We start from the raw sequence: 17795 nt of genomic DNA, 5'->3' as shown, positions 1-17795 counted from the left end.
GCAGATTTTTTTTATTATTATTATTTAATTATTCGTAATTACGACGAAGAAAGAAAGATTTCCAAAAAAATGTAAAGCGATTAACCTTTTTATCGCCACCACTGGGTGTGTATTTCTCGTTCTTCGCGGCAATTTTCGGCTGCGCCTTGCTAAAGTCGAGCTTCCTATTCTCTATCTTCACCTTTCCGCCACCTGGTTTGTAACTTGCATTTTCCAACGAGCCGATTTTCGATCGTACTGTTTTTAAGTTCGGAGAGGGCGCCGATCCCACTTGAATTTTGTTCATAGGCAGTTCTATAGGATTCAACGCATGTTATTAGCGTGCGTTCTTTGCAAAAATGGGCCAGTTCGTTGCATAAAAATTAAAACAAAAATACTCGACACAAAGCTTATCGAGCTTGTTATAAAATTTAGGCAAAAATTTCGATAATACTTACTTTTCTTCTCTTGACCGGCTGTCGACGAAGGAGTTTCTGGAGTTCGTGGTAACGATTTGACGGACTTACTTGGCGATTTTACAGGTGACCCAGCTGTCGGCCCTTTGTCAGCATCTTTCGATTTAGAGGGTGACTTTTTCGTTGGTGAATCTCCAACTCCGTTTGTGGTTGGTTCCTGCGCAAGATTATTACGTTATTTTACCATCGATTCGATAACTTGTAAGATGTACGACAAAAGAATATGTGTTGAATTAAAATTATTTACCGTGCTGGATTGAGCCGACTCGTTGGTTACGCTGCCGTTTTCAACCTCTGTAAAAATAAATATAAACACAGTTTCTTTTTGTCAAAAAATCCAAAAAAAAAAAAAAAAAAACACATAACAGTATCGTGATATTTGTGAAGCAAAATCTCAGTAAAATGTCTCGATTTCAGCGTTTATCTACGATAAACATAGTAAAGAACAAAGCTCCGTGTTTTCAAGTCGAATTTTTGAATACGTTTATTCTCACTATTTTCTCCCGAAATTTTCTTAAACGTAAATAAAAACCTGGTGTCGTTGAAGACTTCTTTTCTTTTCGTTTGGCAGGTGTCGGTGCGCGTTGAACTTTAGGCGATTTAACCGATTTCGGCAAACTTTTCGAGTCCGGTGTCGTTTCGTCATCAGCCTTTTTCTGCTCCGTTTTTTCCTTCTCTTCTAATTCCTCGTTCTCTATAGGTGATTTCAGCGATTTCGGGGACTTTGGAGATTTCGGTGACTTCGGCGATTTTGGAGAAACAGGCGAGTGAGGACTTTGGAATGGCGAAGATTTTATGGACAGTGATCGTTGTTCTCCATTGTCGAAACCTTTCACTCCTTCTTCAGGAGACTTTAAGAGAGAATGTACCGATTCTGCAATCTTTTCTCTATCCTCTGATGGTACTGGAAATTCTTGCGTCTCACTTGTTTCTTTTTCAGAAGCAGGAGGACTCACGGCAACTCTTTTCCCGTTCGTTTCTGAAGAATCTCGAAGATTATCGGACTTGGAATCTTTTAAAACGTCTTCTGTACGCGATTCTTCGGTTACATTCGTCGATTTAGCCGGCGACTTTGAAGATGGATCTCTTAATTCTTTCTCCTTTGGAGAATGACTAAGATCCGCTAATTTTTCTTGCTCGCCTGATTTTTCAGGTTTCGACGTTTCAGTGGGTTCTGGCTCGTCCTTGATCCGATCTGCTTTCGTCGGTGCTCTTAAATCTGATTCTTGTTTGCTTTTAACTTCTTCCGTTTCCTTTGGCAGATCTACGTCTGACTTAGTTTCTGACGCGGACACAGTGTCGTGTTGATGCACAGTTTGTTCCATTTCCTTTTGATTTTGATTTATCTCTGCCGGGATAGTCGCACGTGAATTGACTTGAGACATGGGCGGTGGACTTTTGAGTTCTTGATCGTTTTGTTTCTTTTTCGTATCCACTGCTATATCCTCTTGCAATTGTTCCGGAGATTTGGACGTTTCGTCGCGTTCGAGTTCCTTTTGACTTTCGCTCGCTTCTAAGGGTGTACTTGACCGGGATTTATTCGGAGATGCGGATAGTTTCACATCTTGTTGATTCTGATCGTGGCTGGCTTTTTCCGGAGATTTATCCGTGGACTTAGACAGGATTTGCATTTGTTGGTTGTTATCCTCATCCGATTTCGTTGGCGTGGTTGCACGTAACTTTTCTGAAGTTGTCGACGACAGGTTTAAATTTTGTTCGTTTTGTTCAGATTTAGCTTCTTCCTTGCTAGATTGCTTGGCAGATTGCTCAGGTGCAGGAGATACATTGATATTATCCGATTTCTCAATTTTATTTTCTATACCTGGTTTGGCCACATTCTCCTTATTCGTGTCCTCTTTCTGGGTTTGATCCGCGTCTAATTTCTTCTCTGGTTCGTCCGGTTGATTGCCAACCTTATCTACTTCCTGTTTGTCTAACAATTTTGTCTGCGCTTCTTCGCCTGGTTTCGTGGACAACCTGTTATCACTTTCCATCGTGTTGGAATCTTTAACAGGTATTTTGTCGAGGTTCACAGCAACTTCTTTAATTTGCTGACCAACTCCCTCCGCAGACGCGTTGAATTTATTATCCACTTTTCCATTTATAGTAGCGATTTCTGGCCTTTTCACCGACTGAACATCACTTTTTGTTACGTTAGACTCTATTAAAACTTGTTGACCGGCAACGTCTCCGTTGGCACGTGGCGATTTTCTGTCCACTACGACATCATCGTCGTCATCGTTTTCCGCATTTTCTCGAAATTCGGTCTTTTCCTTCGAAACAGGCTTTTCAAACTGCTGCAATTTCTTCGAGTTATCGACATCCGCCATTTTGTCGACTATTATTCGCGGAAGTGATGGCTTCTTATCTTCTCTTTTGATAGCTAAATTCTGTCGAGATATGTTCAGCAATGATTCATTTCGTTGCAATGGTTTTTGTGCGATTTCTTGCGATCGCGCGAGAATGTCAGGATTCCGTCCTTGTTGAGGCGCGTTTGGATGTTCCGGCCTTTGTTGATAAGGTCCGTTCGGATGCTCTGGCCTCGATTGCTGAGGTCCGTTTGGATGTTGCGGCCTTGACTGATGAGGTCCGTTTAGATACTCCGGTCTTGGATATTGAGGTCGTTGTATGTTTCCTTGGAACCTTTGCGCTTGATAATTTCCAGGATGCGGCGGTCTAGGTCCCAATTGCGAACGTTGCACGGGCGACGGTGGAAAACGCGGATTTAGCACGATAGGTGGATGTTGCGGTGGCTTCTGAGGAAACGAACCTCCCGGTGATCTTGGAGATCCGTACGGTCTGACTTGGACGAACTGACCCGGATTCGTTTGTCCGATTGGAGACCGATTATCAAAACGAATTTGCTGTAGCTGTCCACTCGGTCGTGGTTGTCCTACGGCACCATTATTTACAGGCTGCCTTGGTAATCCAGGTGGACCTTGCGGTCTCGCCCGATAGACAGATGGCAATGGCGGGTTTGATTTCACCTACGAAATAATAATTTTACTCGCGACAATTCGCGGTCGCCACAGATCACAAGAACAAATTTCGAAGTGAGATTTTAACGGTGATCGATAGAGATTCATAGAATTGTTGTACAAACAGAACGGCGTAATTAATAACAGTTGCGTTCTTTGCTTTGACATTAAAATATTTTGGATGTATCTAATTAACCCTTTGACTAATCTTAGCGCCTAAAAGCGCTTAGTAAATCTGCGCTTGTGACACTTGTAGGAACCTATAGGCGCCCGGAAAATTTAGTCGACCATAATTCCAGCAAATCTCATTCGAACCAGATGCAAGTGAATGCTAATTCAACTATTGCTAATTACATATTCCGTTAGTTTTATATTTTTTAAATATGTTCATTTCACAGCTTTTGTTTTGTATATCCTTAAAACGAAAAATTGGGATAATAAAAAGGTCAGAAAAACTACATGTAAACATGAAACAACAAATGATTCATGTTCGGATTCCATGGTAACAAGTGATTTTGAATAAATGAGAATATGAATGAACAAATAATATTGGTTTAATGTACTGGAATTCAGCGTTTTGATTATTTCAACATACATTCTCAGAAATACACGCCTAACGAAAAATTTTGCCGTTCTCGATGTAGATTGCGACTGAATTCCTATCCTATGGTACGTCTCAAAGTCTCCCATAGTCAAAGGGTTGATATTTCCTAATTCTGTAATAATATCTAACGAGTGATTGTTCTTTTAGTAATTTGGAACGTCTCAACTAATAGCGACATTCCTTTTATTCTCAATAATTCTTACTACGAATGTTTGTACCAGACTTTGATAATAATCAATTCGAGCTGTTCAAAAACGATACGGACGAACGGTAGAAGCATGCATGGAAAATCTTGATAATCGATACTGGCCCTGAGCCCATCGATCAGTCTGTAATATAAAACGGAGACGTTTTGAAGATTCGTATTTACCGTACCTGCCACCGTTCGACTTTCTCTACTCGTTATGGGATTAAACCACGAATGATTATAGTATACCATCGACATCTATTGCAATTCACCGAGGCATTTTAGATTGGCGTGACCCACGGCAGTAGCTTTCCTTCGGAACGCCAGGCTGTTTACCCTCGTTTCTTCATGAAATTCATCAACATCGAAAAACGTTCGGGAAGCTCGTTGAAACTGTTTGTACGAACGTGTCGTAAACACGAAACTTTCGACACGATGCAAAGTAGACAACACTTTTATTCAATGATGGAATATCATCGCCGATAAAATGTATCTTTACTAGCTTGAAAATTGGGAATGTAATGTCACGAGTATCGATATATGGCGCTCTTCCTACCTGTAATTCGCTTTTCATTTCTTATGGCGTTATCAAATATTTCTACCGGATTATTAAACAATATTCGCTCGATGCTAGAATAATCAATTTTTCTATCACAGCTATTTCTTGACAGTCTCTGCATGTCATAAATATCAGTTCTTTGCTGTAGATATTTAATTACGATTGCAAGTCATTGATGTTTCCCTCTCGACTAAAACGAGCCGACACGTTATATAACTTTGTTTCTTACCTATGCGCTACTTTGGAATAATAGTTGATGTTCTAAAACGGGTAAAATGTAGTTTTCAATCAGATATCACGTTAATAGATACAATTAAATAATCGATATGCAGCTTAAAACTCTCATTGGTAATTCGACGCTATTGAAACAAATAGAACTTTTTAATAATATTGAAACAAGAAGTTCTTCTAATCTTGTACAGTCGCTGTTTTTAATTGCGAGAGGAATCTTTAAAATTTTTGCGAGATTAGTAGTTTTATGACACATAGTACATCAACGAAAGTACGTGAAAAGTGCTTGAACGTTTTTGTAAAATTGTAGCTTACCGCATTTAGTTCGCGATCCGAAGGAGATTCGGACGCGGTTCCTGCAGTTTGTTGCGAATCCATTTTTCAGTTCGTTCATACGCGATTAACGTTTAAACGCGCGTCGATTGGACGATCTTGTCACCCCTGACAAGATATTTCTCCATAAACCTGTTACGTATCAACGGGTAGTCTTCATCAAAGATTACATCAAAGAGATCATACAACTCTACGTAAGTGCTGATATTCCCAACCAAGTCTACGTTGTGTCTAATGAATCGTACTGAATGAGAAAGACGGTTGTCGTGATGCGTGAATCATCGCAATTAAATACGTACGATGCTCGACCAAGCTTGTTTAATGAAACCATTATTAGCGAACTACTTTGATGGTTTTAATAATCATGTTCGGCGTCTTTTCAAAATCCTGGAAGAGTAATATTCGCTTTTTCGACATTCTCGCTTGACATTCAAACACGGAAACACAACTGTGTACTTCGATCGCTTTCATTCGAAAATGTTAATGCGTAATATCATAGCTTTGATGTAGCAGCGTATCAACGTTCAGTGTGTTAACATTTTGGAAGATGTCTATATATTCGACATATTCACGAGAGATGTGACAGACAGATACAGAAGAGTATATACATTTGTGCAATTCTTACGCATATGACAACAGATTGAAAGATGAAATTGTTCAAAGTTCAAACTACTAGTTCCTGTGGATAATTCAACGACAATTAGGGATGCAATTTGCTCGATATTGCTATTTCTACCTGTTTTGATAGCTACGTATGATACGTGCAACAGCTATACCATTCAATTAGAATTTACAACAGTCTATGACCGTGTCTAAAAGTACTGCTATTTGCCAACGACAAGTAATGTGAATATAGCATTGTAGTCAGTGTCAATTTGCTTTCAGCGCATTTTATTAGTGCCGCTATAATTATTGTGGATTCGTACGTGTATGTGTGCTAGATTAGAAATGGTCTCGATTTTCCGATCCCTAGATACAAACTCCATAAACACATACATAGAAAACTAAGTATTTACTACCAATTACGAAAAAGAAAACGTTTTTAACGTTTTTAAAAAGTAATTAACTGTTCGCAGGCGTGAAGGTTCATTAGGAAACAACAAGAAAGGAAGGAAAAAGAAGATGGAGAAAGTTTGAGGGGTGTAGAGCCTAGAGGATGGAACGCACGCAACCATTCTAACTGTAGAACACAGGAGGATCACATTTCTACGTATAATAGTGGCAATGGTTAACCTTGGTAAATACATTTCTGTAGGTATCACGAAACCATGGCAGCTTCGTGCGAAAGACTAATATAATTGAGATATTCCCGCAACGCATTCGCGATTTGACTGATTACGACGTTAGAGTATTTTCTTTGAGAACATAGGTATGCCTCGTATATCAAAACGTCCAAGTCTTTACTAATTTTATCGCACATGCGAATCTATCATATACAAACATATAAAGCGCAACGATCATGTACTTATGATTTAATCAAATTTTGAAATTAATTTGTTTTCTATCCCGCAAAGTTTTTCCTCGCGATTTAACGTAAATGAGCTATATTTTTACCAAGTCCTCGTCATCAATTACAACCGAATTTCTTCGTCACCAATTACAACCGAATTTCTTCGCCAACTCAAGCCAGACGTTTTTTCTGGCTTTGATATAACAGATTCACGTCTGCATTTGATTAAAATATGAGGTCAATGTATTATAGTCGTTCATGTATAATTAATACGATCTGTAACCTTCTAGTAACCTTCAGACGTATTTATCAGCCGAGGCATCTACTACTTTCTTCTTTCTTACCCCTTCGATGAACTCACGAAAATATCGCCCACGATTCTTTTACACCCTTCTAGTGTACACGATCTTCCTAAGAATTTTCCGAATCTATAGGGGCCAGAATTTCGTGCGAACTCGATTTCAGTGAACACGTGATTCAGCCACTATCTGATGGTCAGGAATAACTACACCTTTCGAAATCAACTCATTTAACCCCTTCTTGTGATTTATGAGATAAGCTTTTTAACCGAGAACAGCCTTGCATCTTGTTCGCTCATTTACTCCTTTGTTCAGTTGCTTCGCTCCCCTTTCAGTAATTTTGTTTCGAATAGAATTTACTCGAGCAGCGTTGCTTAATAATTACACGTTACATACCATTTAGATGGAATCAAGAGACTTTCAATTTGATCTGAACCGCAGTTGAATCACAGACGCCGGTAGACGTCAAATTAATTCGACCGTTGAACATCATTCCCACAAGATGACCGGGAAATCATTTTGGAAGATAATTGCTAGTATATCAAAGTCTTTCGTTCTCATTTTCTAGGGAGACCGAGAAACAGGTCATACACAGCGTGTCTGTACTACTCGGCAAGTGCCCATTCCTGAAGTTATTGATCCGACCCGGCGAGCGTGTTCGAGTCTACCGTTTATATGCACACGGATGCACATCGTGTAATACGGTTAAGTTAACTTGCTAATGAGTGCACGTGTCATAAAAAAAGCTTGCGACACTTCTGTGACGAATGTCACGCGGGCCATTACCGGATTCGAGTCATCTTACGTGAATATAACATGGAAAATGTCTCGCCACGCCATTTTCCGATCGACATCAGGACTTAACCCTGAACTACTATCCGTTGGGTTAGCCTGATTCCTGTTAACCACTGCCACTAATGTTTCTCGATATATAAATAAAATTAGGGCACGTTTTTATTAAATTCAACATTAAATTAATAGATTCGCATTTTTGCTAATCTGTGTCAATTATCATATTCCGTAAGAGAGGTGTTTTAATAATTATGAACGTGTATCTTTTTAAAAATATTTTTATTTAATATCGTTTTTTAAAATACAAATATCTTTTTTTTCAATATCTCCAATATTTTCAATATTCCAATTTTTTTGAATTTTTTCCAATTTTTATATTATTTTTGTCCATATCGTTAGGAATAGTTGTTCGTAATATGTTTTCCATAAAATTTTCTAGCGTAAAATTTTCCGGAACATTTCTATTTAGTTTGACAACTTTAGATCTTTGGAATACTGGAAGGTAGCTACGCGTTTCTCAGGCTTTGATCAAAGCGTAGGTGGTAACTATATCTGATGCGATGCTTGAGGAATAAGAATTTGTCACAGGCCTAGATAACTAAACCTATTAGGACAATTTGTTAGTTACAGGAAGATCCAAGTTTTCGTTTCTGAAATTCTCCTTTGCAAAGATATTCAGACTTAATATTTGTATCACACCTAAACATTTGTAATCGTCTGAGAATAAATTCAAGGATATGGAAATTCTAATTCTTAGAAATTAAAAACTGCGTGAATCATTAGGCGAGGAAACGTCACGCCTGTGACGAATTAATTTATTTAACGCTTCTGACAGTTAACACGCATGCATGCTAATTTTTATTGTTTTCAATTGCAAGGATCGATACGGAGTCTAACGCAAACATGTTTCTAACGAACTGCATCCAGGTCAACGAATGAATATAACACGTTAAAACTTTTAGTCGTGTTACAGCGTATAGCAACAAAGAAGATACTTAAACCCTATTACCGTTGACATGTGTGTGTATGACGAAACTAGATCCTTCAGTGGGAGCTATGTAAATTGAACTATCAAGAAGTGTATGACATAATAAACATAAACGGTTTATGAAACTTGTAATTATATTCGAACTGTTTCTAATTAACTACTTAGGCATTATAATCCTATGCGTTCGGAAACTAGTTTAGTTTTTCATTAAAATTTATTATTAAAATATATCAAATAAAACGTGTCACAATTATTTATGGATGAAAAAAATATGTGTTTCGTCGTCTTTCAACATCGTTTGCTTTATTCTCTGCTCCGAAACACACTGTACTACCATAATGTCAATTCTTTTAATTTTTGCTCTCTCGTTTTCGTTTTCTTCGCACGCGAACCATAAAAATACATTCCACGAACGTAACCACTTCTTTCAAATAAATATTTCCTAAAATTAACGTATTAAGCTGTTTTCAAAATAACAGCAAACTTTATTTTGTTCCTCTTTTTACGAAAATACACTACGTACAGGGTACAATACATTATAGTACATAAATAAGCCTAGTGAAGCTTGAAATATAAATTTACTACTGTTCTTGGTAGTCTGAGAGAAAATGGCTCGTAATACAATACTTTACGCCTATCGTGTATTTTGTGGCTTTACGCTCTGGAAATTCTATATATAAGGTGTAGACAAAGTGTTCTATATGCTTTTCCTTATTAATAATCGTGATGCTTGTTATGTACCGGCTATCAACATCGAACAGGACTTGAATTCTGTGTCTCCTGTGGATCCTGCGACAACAACGCCAAAGGCCACTATCGATGATAACTTTAAACCTCTATTTTCTGGTACATATTTCTTGCATGCGTTTCGGATATTTACGAGTTTGTTACGGGCAAAATGAAAAGACAGATTGGGGGTAACGACTGATAACAACAGCGAGGCAGCGTATGTACAATGTATATAAGTGATGTTGTTTTATCTTATAGCAGCATCTTTGAGTCACCTGCAGCGTCGATGTGCAATTGTCACGTGGGCGTAGTTATCGAGAACGCATCAACGCTTCCTGGATGCTAACCTATTTACAAGCGCAGCACCACCAGTTCTACGCCAATAAGATTTCTTGTTGATAGAACCGAAACGTTTGTAAAAATCGCACTGACAACGACGGTTTGCATTTTGATTAAAGAAGAAATGCGGAGAAGATATATTACTTCGTACTTCGAATCAGATCGTTTCCGGATAACACGAAGAACGTGACCATGGAGAATTATATATACATACTTCGATCGACTGATTCTACAATGGTTTACAATGCAAAAATATATATTTATACGTTTCGATAAAATTAGAAAAGAATGAGGGAAGAGAGAAGAAGAATCCGTGTACATAGCAACAACGCTAAAAACAGATTTGTGTTCGAATCGATTTACAAATCGAAATTAGAAACATTTTGAGGACTTAAAAAATATTATGGCAATGAAATTATAAATCACAATTCGATATCGAATAATATAATACAGATTACTGTTAAACGTAAGTGACAAATACTTTACTTCCCGACGTTGCCATCGCTAGAAAACGAAGAAATACGTTTTCTCCAACAATTTTATATCTGAACTTGTAAGAACTAAATATTTTTACTGATATTGTAGACGTACGTCTAAAATTTCTGACTTTTGTTCCGAATCAATTCGAATTAAACGATAGTGTCAGCTTGCGCCTATCGAACAAAGGGGAATTTCACAAAGGTTCCAGCACTTAACGATTTGAGACGTCGTATTCGTGACGCTAACGTAAAATATCCTGGATTTTCGAAAGTCACTGTAGAAAATTGAGAATAAAAGAGATTTAAATGCCAACGGAATGCCTGGTATAGTCGATATAATCAATTGATGACCGACACTTCCAATTCTCGGATCACATATAGATACAATGCTCCAAACGATTTCCGCGACATCGTCCCACGGCTATCGAGAAAATTCTTAATGGAAACGAATCGGAAATACACATTTTGTTCGTATTTTGAAGAAACTTTATACAGAAATTCTTTCATCCGTTTGATATAGCGAAGTGTTAAAATTTTATCACAGGGGAAGAATATGTCAAGTCCATTTTTATCGATTTTCTAATTTCTATATTTCTTGGTAGCTAAAAAGAAGTATTTCAATACATACATAAAGTTTGCATCTATCTATGTAATTTTATATAAGATTAGGAGAATAACTAATGTAAAGATGATTAATTTGTTTGCTGAAAAGAGGGCGAGGAAGCTAATGTAAAGATGATTCGTTTGATTGATTTGAAAAAAATGTATACCTAATCACAAAACCAAGTGAGAAGGCAATCCCGATAATGTGCGATATCGATTAAGATTTTCAAACTTTAAAATTTCTCTCCTGCGAAAAATGGAAAATATGACTCATCGTGTTTTTCCTGTGTAGTCATCGAGTGTCTCGTGATTACATTTAACATAGCATTCGATACGCTATACCGCTATTCGTTATTCTATTGTCCTTTCGCTACTGCTAAACAATGAATCAAATAAAAATTACGATACCAAGGATATTAAAAATTTTATGTACTTCACCAATAATATCGAGATGAAAGGAAACAAACGAGTTTAACGTACGTAATAAAATAGAATGTCACGTTGAAAGTCTTCGGATTAGATAATTGTCATAACGAACGTGGATGAAGAGTGCACTTCTAAGTGTGTAGCTAGGTATTGTGCAAGTATTATATACGTCTATGGATGTTTGCTTCCAATTACTATTGCGGGTGATTGCACTAATAATTTGAATCGGTGTACTGAAACCATTTAAAAACAAATTATCGAATTACTCGCGCTATGAATTGCATAAGCATTAGCTAAAATGAAGTCGATGATTACTATCTACAGTATCTCTAAGTATCTACTTCTACAAAATTATTCGTCAATATTTTATAGAAAAAAGAGCAGTTAAAATACACGCTCGATAATTTAATATTCTACGTTATACGATATTCTTTGAAAATGTCGAGCCGCTCGAAGCTTCGTTATGCGAGAAGCAAGACGTTATCACGTTTTATTTCGACACACTAGGAAAATTTGAAACGTCAGATCTTATTTACAGAACTCGCACGACGAAAAGTTGCGCATTTCTTAAAAATGAATTTTTCCTTAAACTTTGACTCGTCAAAGACGAGCAGAGATAAAAGATGACGAAAAAATCAGTCGAAGATTCTTCGCCGATTAATCTACTGCGAATACAGGTCACAGATCCTAGACCCTTGCGTGAAACGACACCGAGTAAACTTGAAATCACGTCACACGAAATGTCATTCGTGCTTGATTCTGATATCCGTGTTTAAATAATTCCGAACTGTTCCTACAAGATACGAGGAAAAGAAAAAAAGACACTGTACTTTCTAGCATCTTCGATCTTTCTGGTAACGACGTAAAAGGGGGTCCACGATCCTTGGAATCGAAGACTCGCGAACCGAACGAAGGTGCTACTCGTGTTTGGATAACGATTTCTCTTACCTGATTTGAAAATCTATGCTGACCCACGATAGCAATTGCGAACGCGATCTTCAGGTTGTTCGTCGATCAGTGTCTCACGAGAAACTAGCTCGTTTAAAGACCTGGAAGTCCTTCCTCGGTAAGGTACGTTCGTCCGTCGTTCCACGTCCGTCCGTTTGTCCTGGCGTGCTCTGCTCCTGCGCCTCACGCCCAACCACCCGACGAGACCACCTAACCAACTCACTCGATAACCCACCCATACACATACGACTTCGTTGAGCTTTTACGAAACAATCTATCGATAAATTATGTAGCACCAGTCCTCCTTTTTTCCGCACGCAATGGCTACCAAACTTTTCTTTCCACTATGCTTTTTGTCAGCGCGTCCAAGGGAACGAGTTGTTGTCCGGGAAATGCCGACGCTTTCGACGTCTCGCGGAGGAATTTCGTTCCACGAATATCGATGAACAATCGCATAAAAGATGCAACTGTTATCGGTGATTGATTCGTAGCCAGACAATGTGACGTATGATAAAAAGAACGAACTCTTGCGATAATTGTGTAATCGAGAATGTCGTTGCGATTTTGTGGTTGATCAGCTAGAAGTCGATAAGTTTATAGAGTTTTAGTATCTTCAACAGAATCTTAAGCTTATTATGACTGACTGACAAAAGTTTTAATCCTTCTACACGTCTTCTCTTTGTCTTATAATAATATCTCAACAGCATGGTCTCAAAAAGAAAATGAAAGATGGTTAAACATGTCTGTCGCTTTCATTCTGATTACCGTGACTTTTCCCGTTCGTTACGAGCAAATATACATTTATCTTGTAAGCAGGAAAGGATCGAACGCTGGTTGCGCGAATAAAGCGTGGCGCACCCTTTACTACCCAGCCACTTTAATTCCACTGTTATTACGTTGATGCGGTCGACATCCCAGTTAGTGTGATATATTTCAAATTTCCAAGTAATTCCCAGTAACATGCAAAAATTTGTCAATCTCTTCCGATGTCCGCGGGAATGCTTTACACATACAAGGATAAATATTTCAAAGATTGATCGGGATAGAAAGTGTAAAACGATTGATGCTATGAATCTCGTGTATTTCGACAAATTCCTTCTATAAAAATATAACGTTCGTTTTATTCGTAAATATAAAATATCGTAAAAAATATAAAATGCGAGGAAGAATTTTTTATACCGCAAAGTCGGTAATAAAACTTATCTATGCATCCATAATTCAGTTCTGGTAACTTAATAAAATGTTATCTGGTTGTCGATAAATATCATTTATGTCACGAGAACGGTTTCCAACATTCAGAGTTTCAATATCTTTATTGATTATTTGTTGGTTTGACCAAGTCATTCGTTGATGTTCTCGAGTTATTTCGCGCCTCATCATCAATTACATATTATCGTTAGTGGTGCACAGATTCAGCCAAACTTCTTCTTCAATGAAACGGTTGTTCCATTCATTTCAAATCCCTTGGTGTTACACTCCAAGCGATGATATTATCGACAAATAGCAAGCGAACTAATATACGTAGTGGCGTCATAGAGGCGCCATGTTTCATCGCAGAAACGTCATAAAAACGGAGTCAATGATATATAATTTTAAGACGTTACATACGTGACGATATTGTCTTTTCGAAGGAACTCTCTTGGGTTCATGGTTACTAAACGTTTTCAGTTGCTGGAGATTTCGCTTCACTTTTTGCTCTGGCATAAACTTTTACCTCGTCTCTTACCTGAAATAAAACAAAGAACCGTTAATTGATTATCGATGTAAGTTGATTTTTTTAAATTATATGAGTTTTGCTATCGTTGAATTTGTTTTCCTAGTGTACCGAAATATATGCCACTTCATCTTTCAGCTTATACATTTTCCAAGAAATATCATTACAATTCTATAAATTATTTTAGAGCTATAATTACGTAATACATGCGAGGCAAACATTTATACCGATATATTTATATCGATATGATAAAATCAATATTTTAGGTAAAATAATTTTCAAAGAAAAATAAAAACCGTACATTTCGCGTTGCACGAACAACAACAGTTTATTCGCGCGACTATTACGATATATGTATTACATATGTACGCATGTGTTAGTGTCGCGGCAGGTTAAGATTTCTGTTGAATACCATTTTTGTCACAATTGCTCGAGGCAATAAATAGTTTTAGCGTCTTCTAACTGCGTTAGACATGTACAGCTTTTACCTTCGGTGGTTTGCTGGTTTACTTTCAACCTCGCGAAACCTTATAGCATTTGTTTATGAACAAAATATATATAATTGATAAAATTTCGGATTATTTGTAAATTACATTTTGTATGTACGATCCATTCTATATACTTCTAATAAAATTTTTATATATTACTTAGTTTATATTTAATTTTCGCTTAATATATAACTAATTTTCTATAAGAGGTTCATAGCGATGATCAATATTTTATTACACACCGATCTATTGTAGACCTACTTTCTATTTATTTCATATTTTATTTATTTATTTTTATTACAAATACATGAAATTATATCATCAGTCGCTATTTGCATGGATATAACCACGAATGGACTCGTTCATCACAAAATCGATACTAGTCGTTACAACCATCTTCCGGTAAGAATGTTCGTGTCCAAAAGTTCTGATAACTTTCTTAATTGTTTAAATTCACGTACCGACGGGGATAATACCGATTGTAGATTTATTTCTCTGATTTTTTAATTTTCTAACACTATATCTATTTTCTAAGAATTTGCGATTTATATCTTTACGCGGGCATTTTAAAAGCAGTGTAGATTTATGATGTTTCGATTCAAAATTCAGTCTTTCGTTTAATGCATATTTTAATCTACTTTTATTTCCTTTTTGCACAATATAATTTGAAGCCGTGAACGCAATTGCAACGATAGATTTCATTCCGAATGTATTTCATGCATACGTAACCTTTTTCATGGAAAGTTCGTCCGATTAATACGTTACAAGCTTTTAATTAATATAAATTACATCGCCAAGTAAGAAAACAATGAAAAATTACTGGTTTTGATTTACGGACGAATAAGGACGGGAATGAAATTTTATTTATAAGGTGTATTGCCCCTCATAGTCGTGCGTCTAATCGAAGATTACTAATCCACAACGACGGAAGCCTTGCAAAGGCCCCTTTGGAATCGAGCCACGAACCGGAGTTCTCTCTTATCGTTAAGAATCGATAGTTTAGCTCATCCTCTAGCTCTAGCGTATTCCTTATTGATATTCATTACCTGGTAAGCTAAGGCACCTGGTTAGGTATGTTAGATGAGATCTAAGTAATAGTTATAATTTATTAGAAATTTTAAGGAAATCGTGAACGGTAACTACTTTTGAATATTAGTACGAGATATTTTTGTAAGTGTGTCGCATCAATTTGTACATGGGTGTTGATCTTTGTCCGTTAATGCATGGAAACCGCGGACAAATATGCGAATACACGAACAAACGCGCACGAGTCGTGACATTTATGTAACCTTACGGCTTTACAACTCGTCCCGGATGAACGCCTTCCCAAAATACAACCCATTGGTTCATCAAAGGAGACAATGTGCCATTAGGCTGTGGGTACCAAGATGAACGGAAGATGTCGAACGGAAATGAACATCGGAAGACGCTGATATCATGCAAAGTAATACGTCAGAATCCTAATCGTCGATTAAAGTCGACTGAAATATTGTCCTTTGTAATTACTTATCTGGATCTTCTTTTTTTTTATATTACGTAAAAAGATACTCTATTCCATACGTCATTAATTCTATTGACACCGTACTGAATATGTTCGTCAATGCATGACTCTTTGAAAAGTTTGGCGCGTCGAAAGAATAACAAGGTTCGCGTTCAACAGATTTCTCTCTTCACTTTTTTGCCGTGCTTATCTTACTCCAGTATAACGAGTAGGAGTGAACTTTGCTTTCCTCGTTACAAAAGTATTTGCACGTGTACGACATTGGATAAAAATCAGGAATTGCCCGATTTAGATATAGATAAGTGGTACATCGAGTTTAAAAATTCGTTTCGAGTTTCATGTAGTTGCACGAGACAGTTTGTACACCACGTCAGTTACATTAAAGACACGATATCTATGAGGATTAGTCAGAGAAAAAAGTAACGGTGACACTAATGCTATTCTTAGAGCGTGTATTGTAGACTGATACTTGTTTAAAGTGGTTAGATTTGACGATCTTACGTACAAACACGCCTACGCAACAAGCGGATGCACACGACGCTACGCATTCTCTCCTTTTCTCTTTCCTTCTTTTATCCCCTCTTCATCATGAGAGTTATCTACATTTAGATACCTAGCGTTGGTCGATTCACGACACTTAAAAGTTATCTTTGCTAATTACGTAGGTAGCCTAAATTCCACCGATCTAATGCCTTTTGAATTGTATCTTCGACTTTAACGCCATGGTCCAATAGAGTTTGTCGAGCATTATGTATTTAAAATGCTCAACTTCTCGCTAATGCGAAAATGTAAGAACATTATCCGATAATGTCGCATAATTGGAACATTTACAAAAAGAATTAAAACGCGACGAACCGAAGTAAAATAAACGAAGTAAACTTTACTTTCCTATTCGAAGAAGCTTCAGTTGCAGACAAAATTGAAAACTGAAACGGCAAAAGATTGAAACTATTGAAAAGAACTTCATCGAGTCGTTTGAGAATTTCATTTGTTCGATCAGCGAAAGATCTTTTTTACCTATGATCTTCCTTTTACTGGATGCCAATGATGCAACCAGTTTTTGGTCATTAAACGACAAATAATTCTACGTCTGAGACAACGATTTGGTCCATTAGCCGTACGTCGTACAATTACCGGTAAGACGATATAGCATATTGACGATCTTACTCCAACAATCAGTTACGCCTCGACATCGAGAACTATAATGATAATTGACAAGGGTGTGCCCATCAATCGTACGAAGTAACTTAAAGAGGATCGGTTATCTTATTAAGATATTAACGGTGTCGCGTAAACGATGTTACAAGTAATTAAATCGCTTTCGACACCGCGAATGGAATTATTTATAACGATTTTCCAAATGCTCGCGTTTCTAACCATTTAAGGGTCGAATAAATATTTATAACAAAGTATGACTTGCTTATTTCTAATCAGAATCTGTAGTTTCCTGTCTACAATTTTTTTTGCCGATTGTTTTTTTTCTTCTATTGTTGGTTTACAATCCTTTTAGGCTTTAGGGACATATGCAAATTTGTGCTTTTTCTCCTATTGTTCGCGTCACCAGCTGCGTCACTCGTTAGTTGGCACTTATTAATTCTTTTTGCTTCTTCACCTTTCGTTTCCAACTAGTAAAACTGTACCTATATTTCGTGACTTGAATATTCTTACTAATGTATCACTTCGGTAAACAGA

General features: G+C 37.1%; 1 protein-coding gene across 5 annotated transcripts in view; it reads right to left on the bottom strand.

Moving 5' to 3' along the window:
- The window catches only part of LOC100643713 (microtubule-associated protein 4), a 34062-nt gene that overhangs the window by 9042 nt on the left and 7225 nt on the right, over positions 1–17795 (bottom strand). Inside the window, exons 1-6 of one of the 5 annotated variants that reach the window (XM_048412784.1) lie at positions 12401–12547; positions 5330–5479; positions 988–3442; positions 703–749; positions 438–612; positions 86–294 (exon numbers count right to left, since the gene is read on the bottom strand). In XM_048412784.1, coding sequence (XP_048268741.1) covers positions 86–294; positions 438–612; positions 703–749; positions 988–3442; positions 5330–5392 — 2949 coding nt within the window. In that variant the 5' untranslated portion in view covers positions 5393–5479; positions 12401–12547. Of the gene's footprint in view, positions 1–85; positions 295–437; positions 613–702; positions 750–987; positions 3443–5329; positions 5480–12400; positions 12548–17795 lie in introns of those variants that run through there. The other 4 variants (XM_020866820.2, XM_020866821.2, XM_020866819.2 and 1 more) reach the window with 4 other exon arrangements.

Source organism: Bombus terrestris, chromosome 15 (assembly GCF_910591885.1).
Source record: "Bombus terrestris chromosome 15, iyBomTerr1.2, whole genome shotgun sequence".
Lineage (NCBI taxonomy): Eukaryota > Metazoa > Arthropoda > Insecta > Hymenoptera > Apidae > Bombus > Bombus terrestris.
Note: the sequence above shows the minus strand (reverse complement) of the source record. Positions and strands in the feature narration are given on the sequence as shown.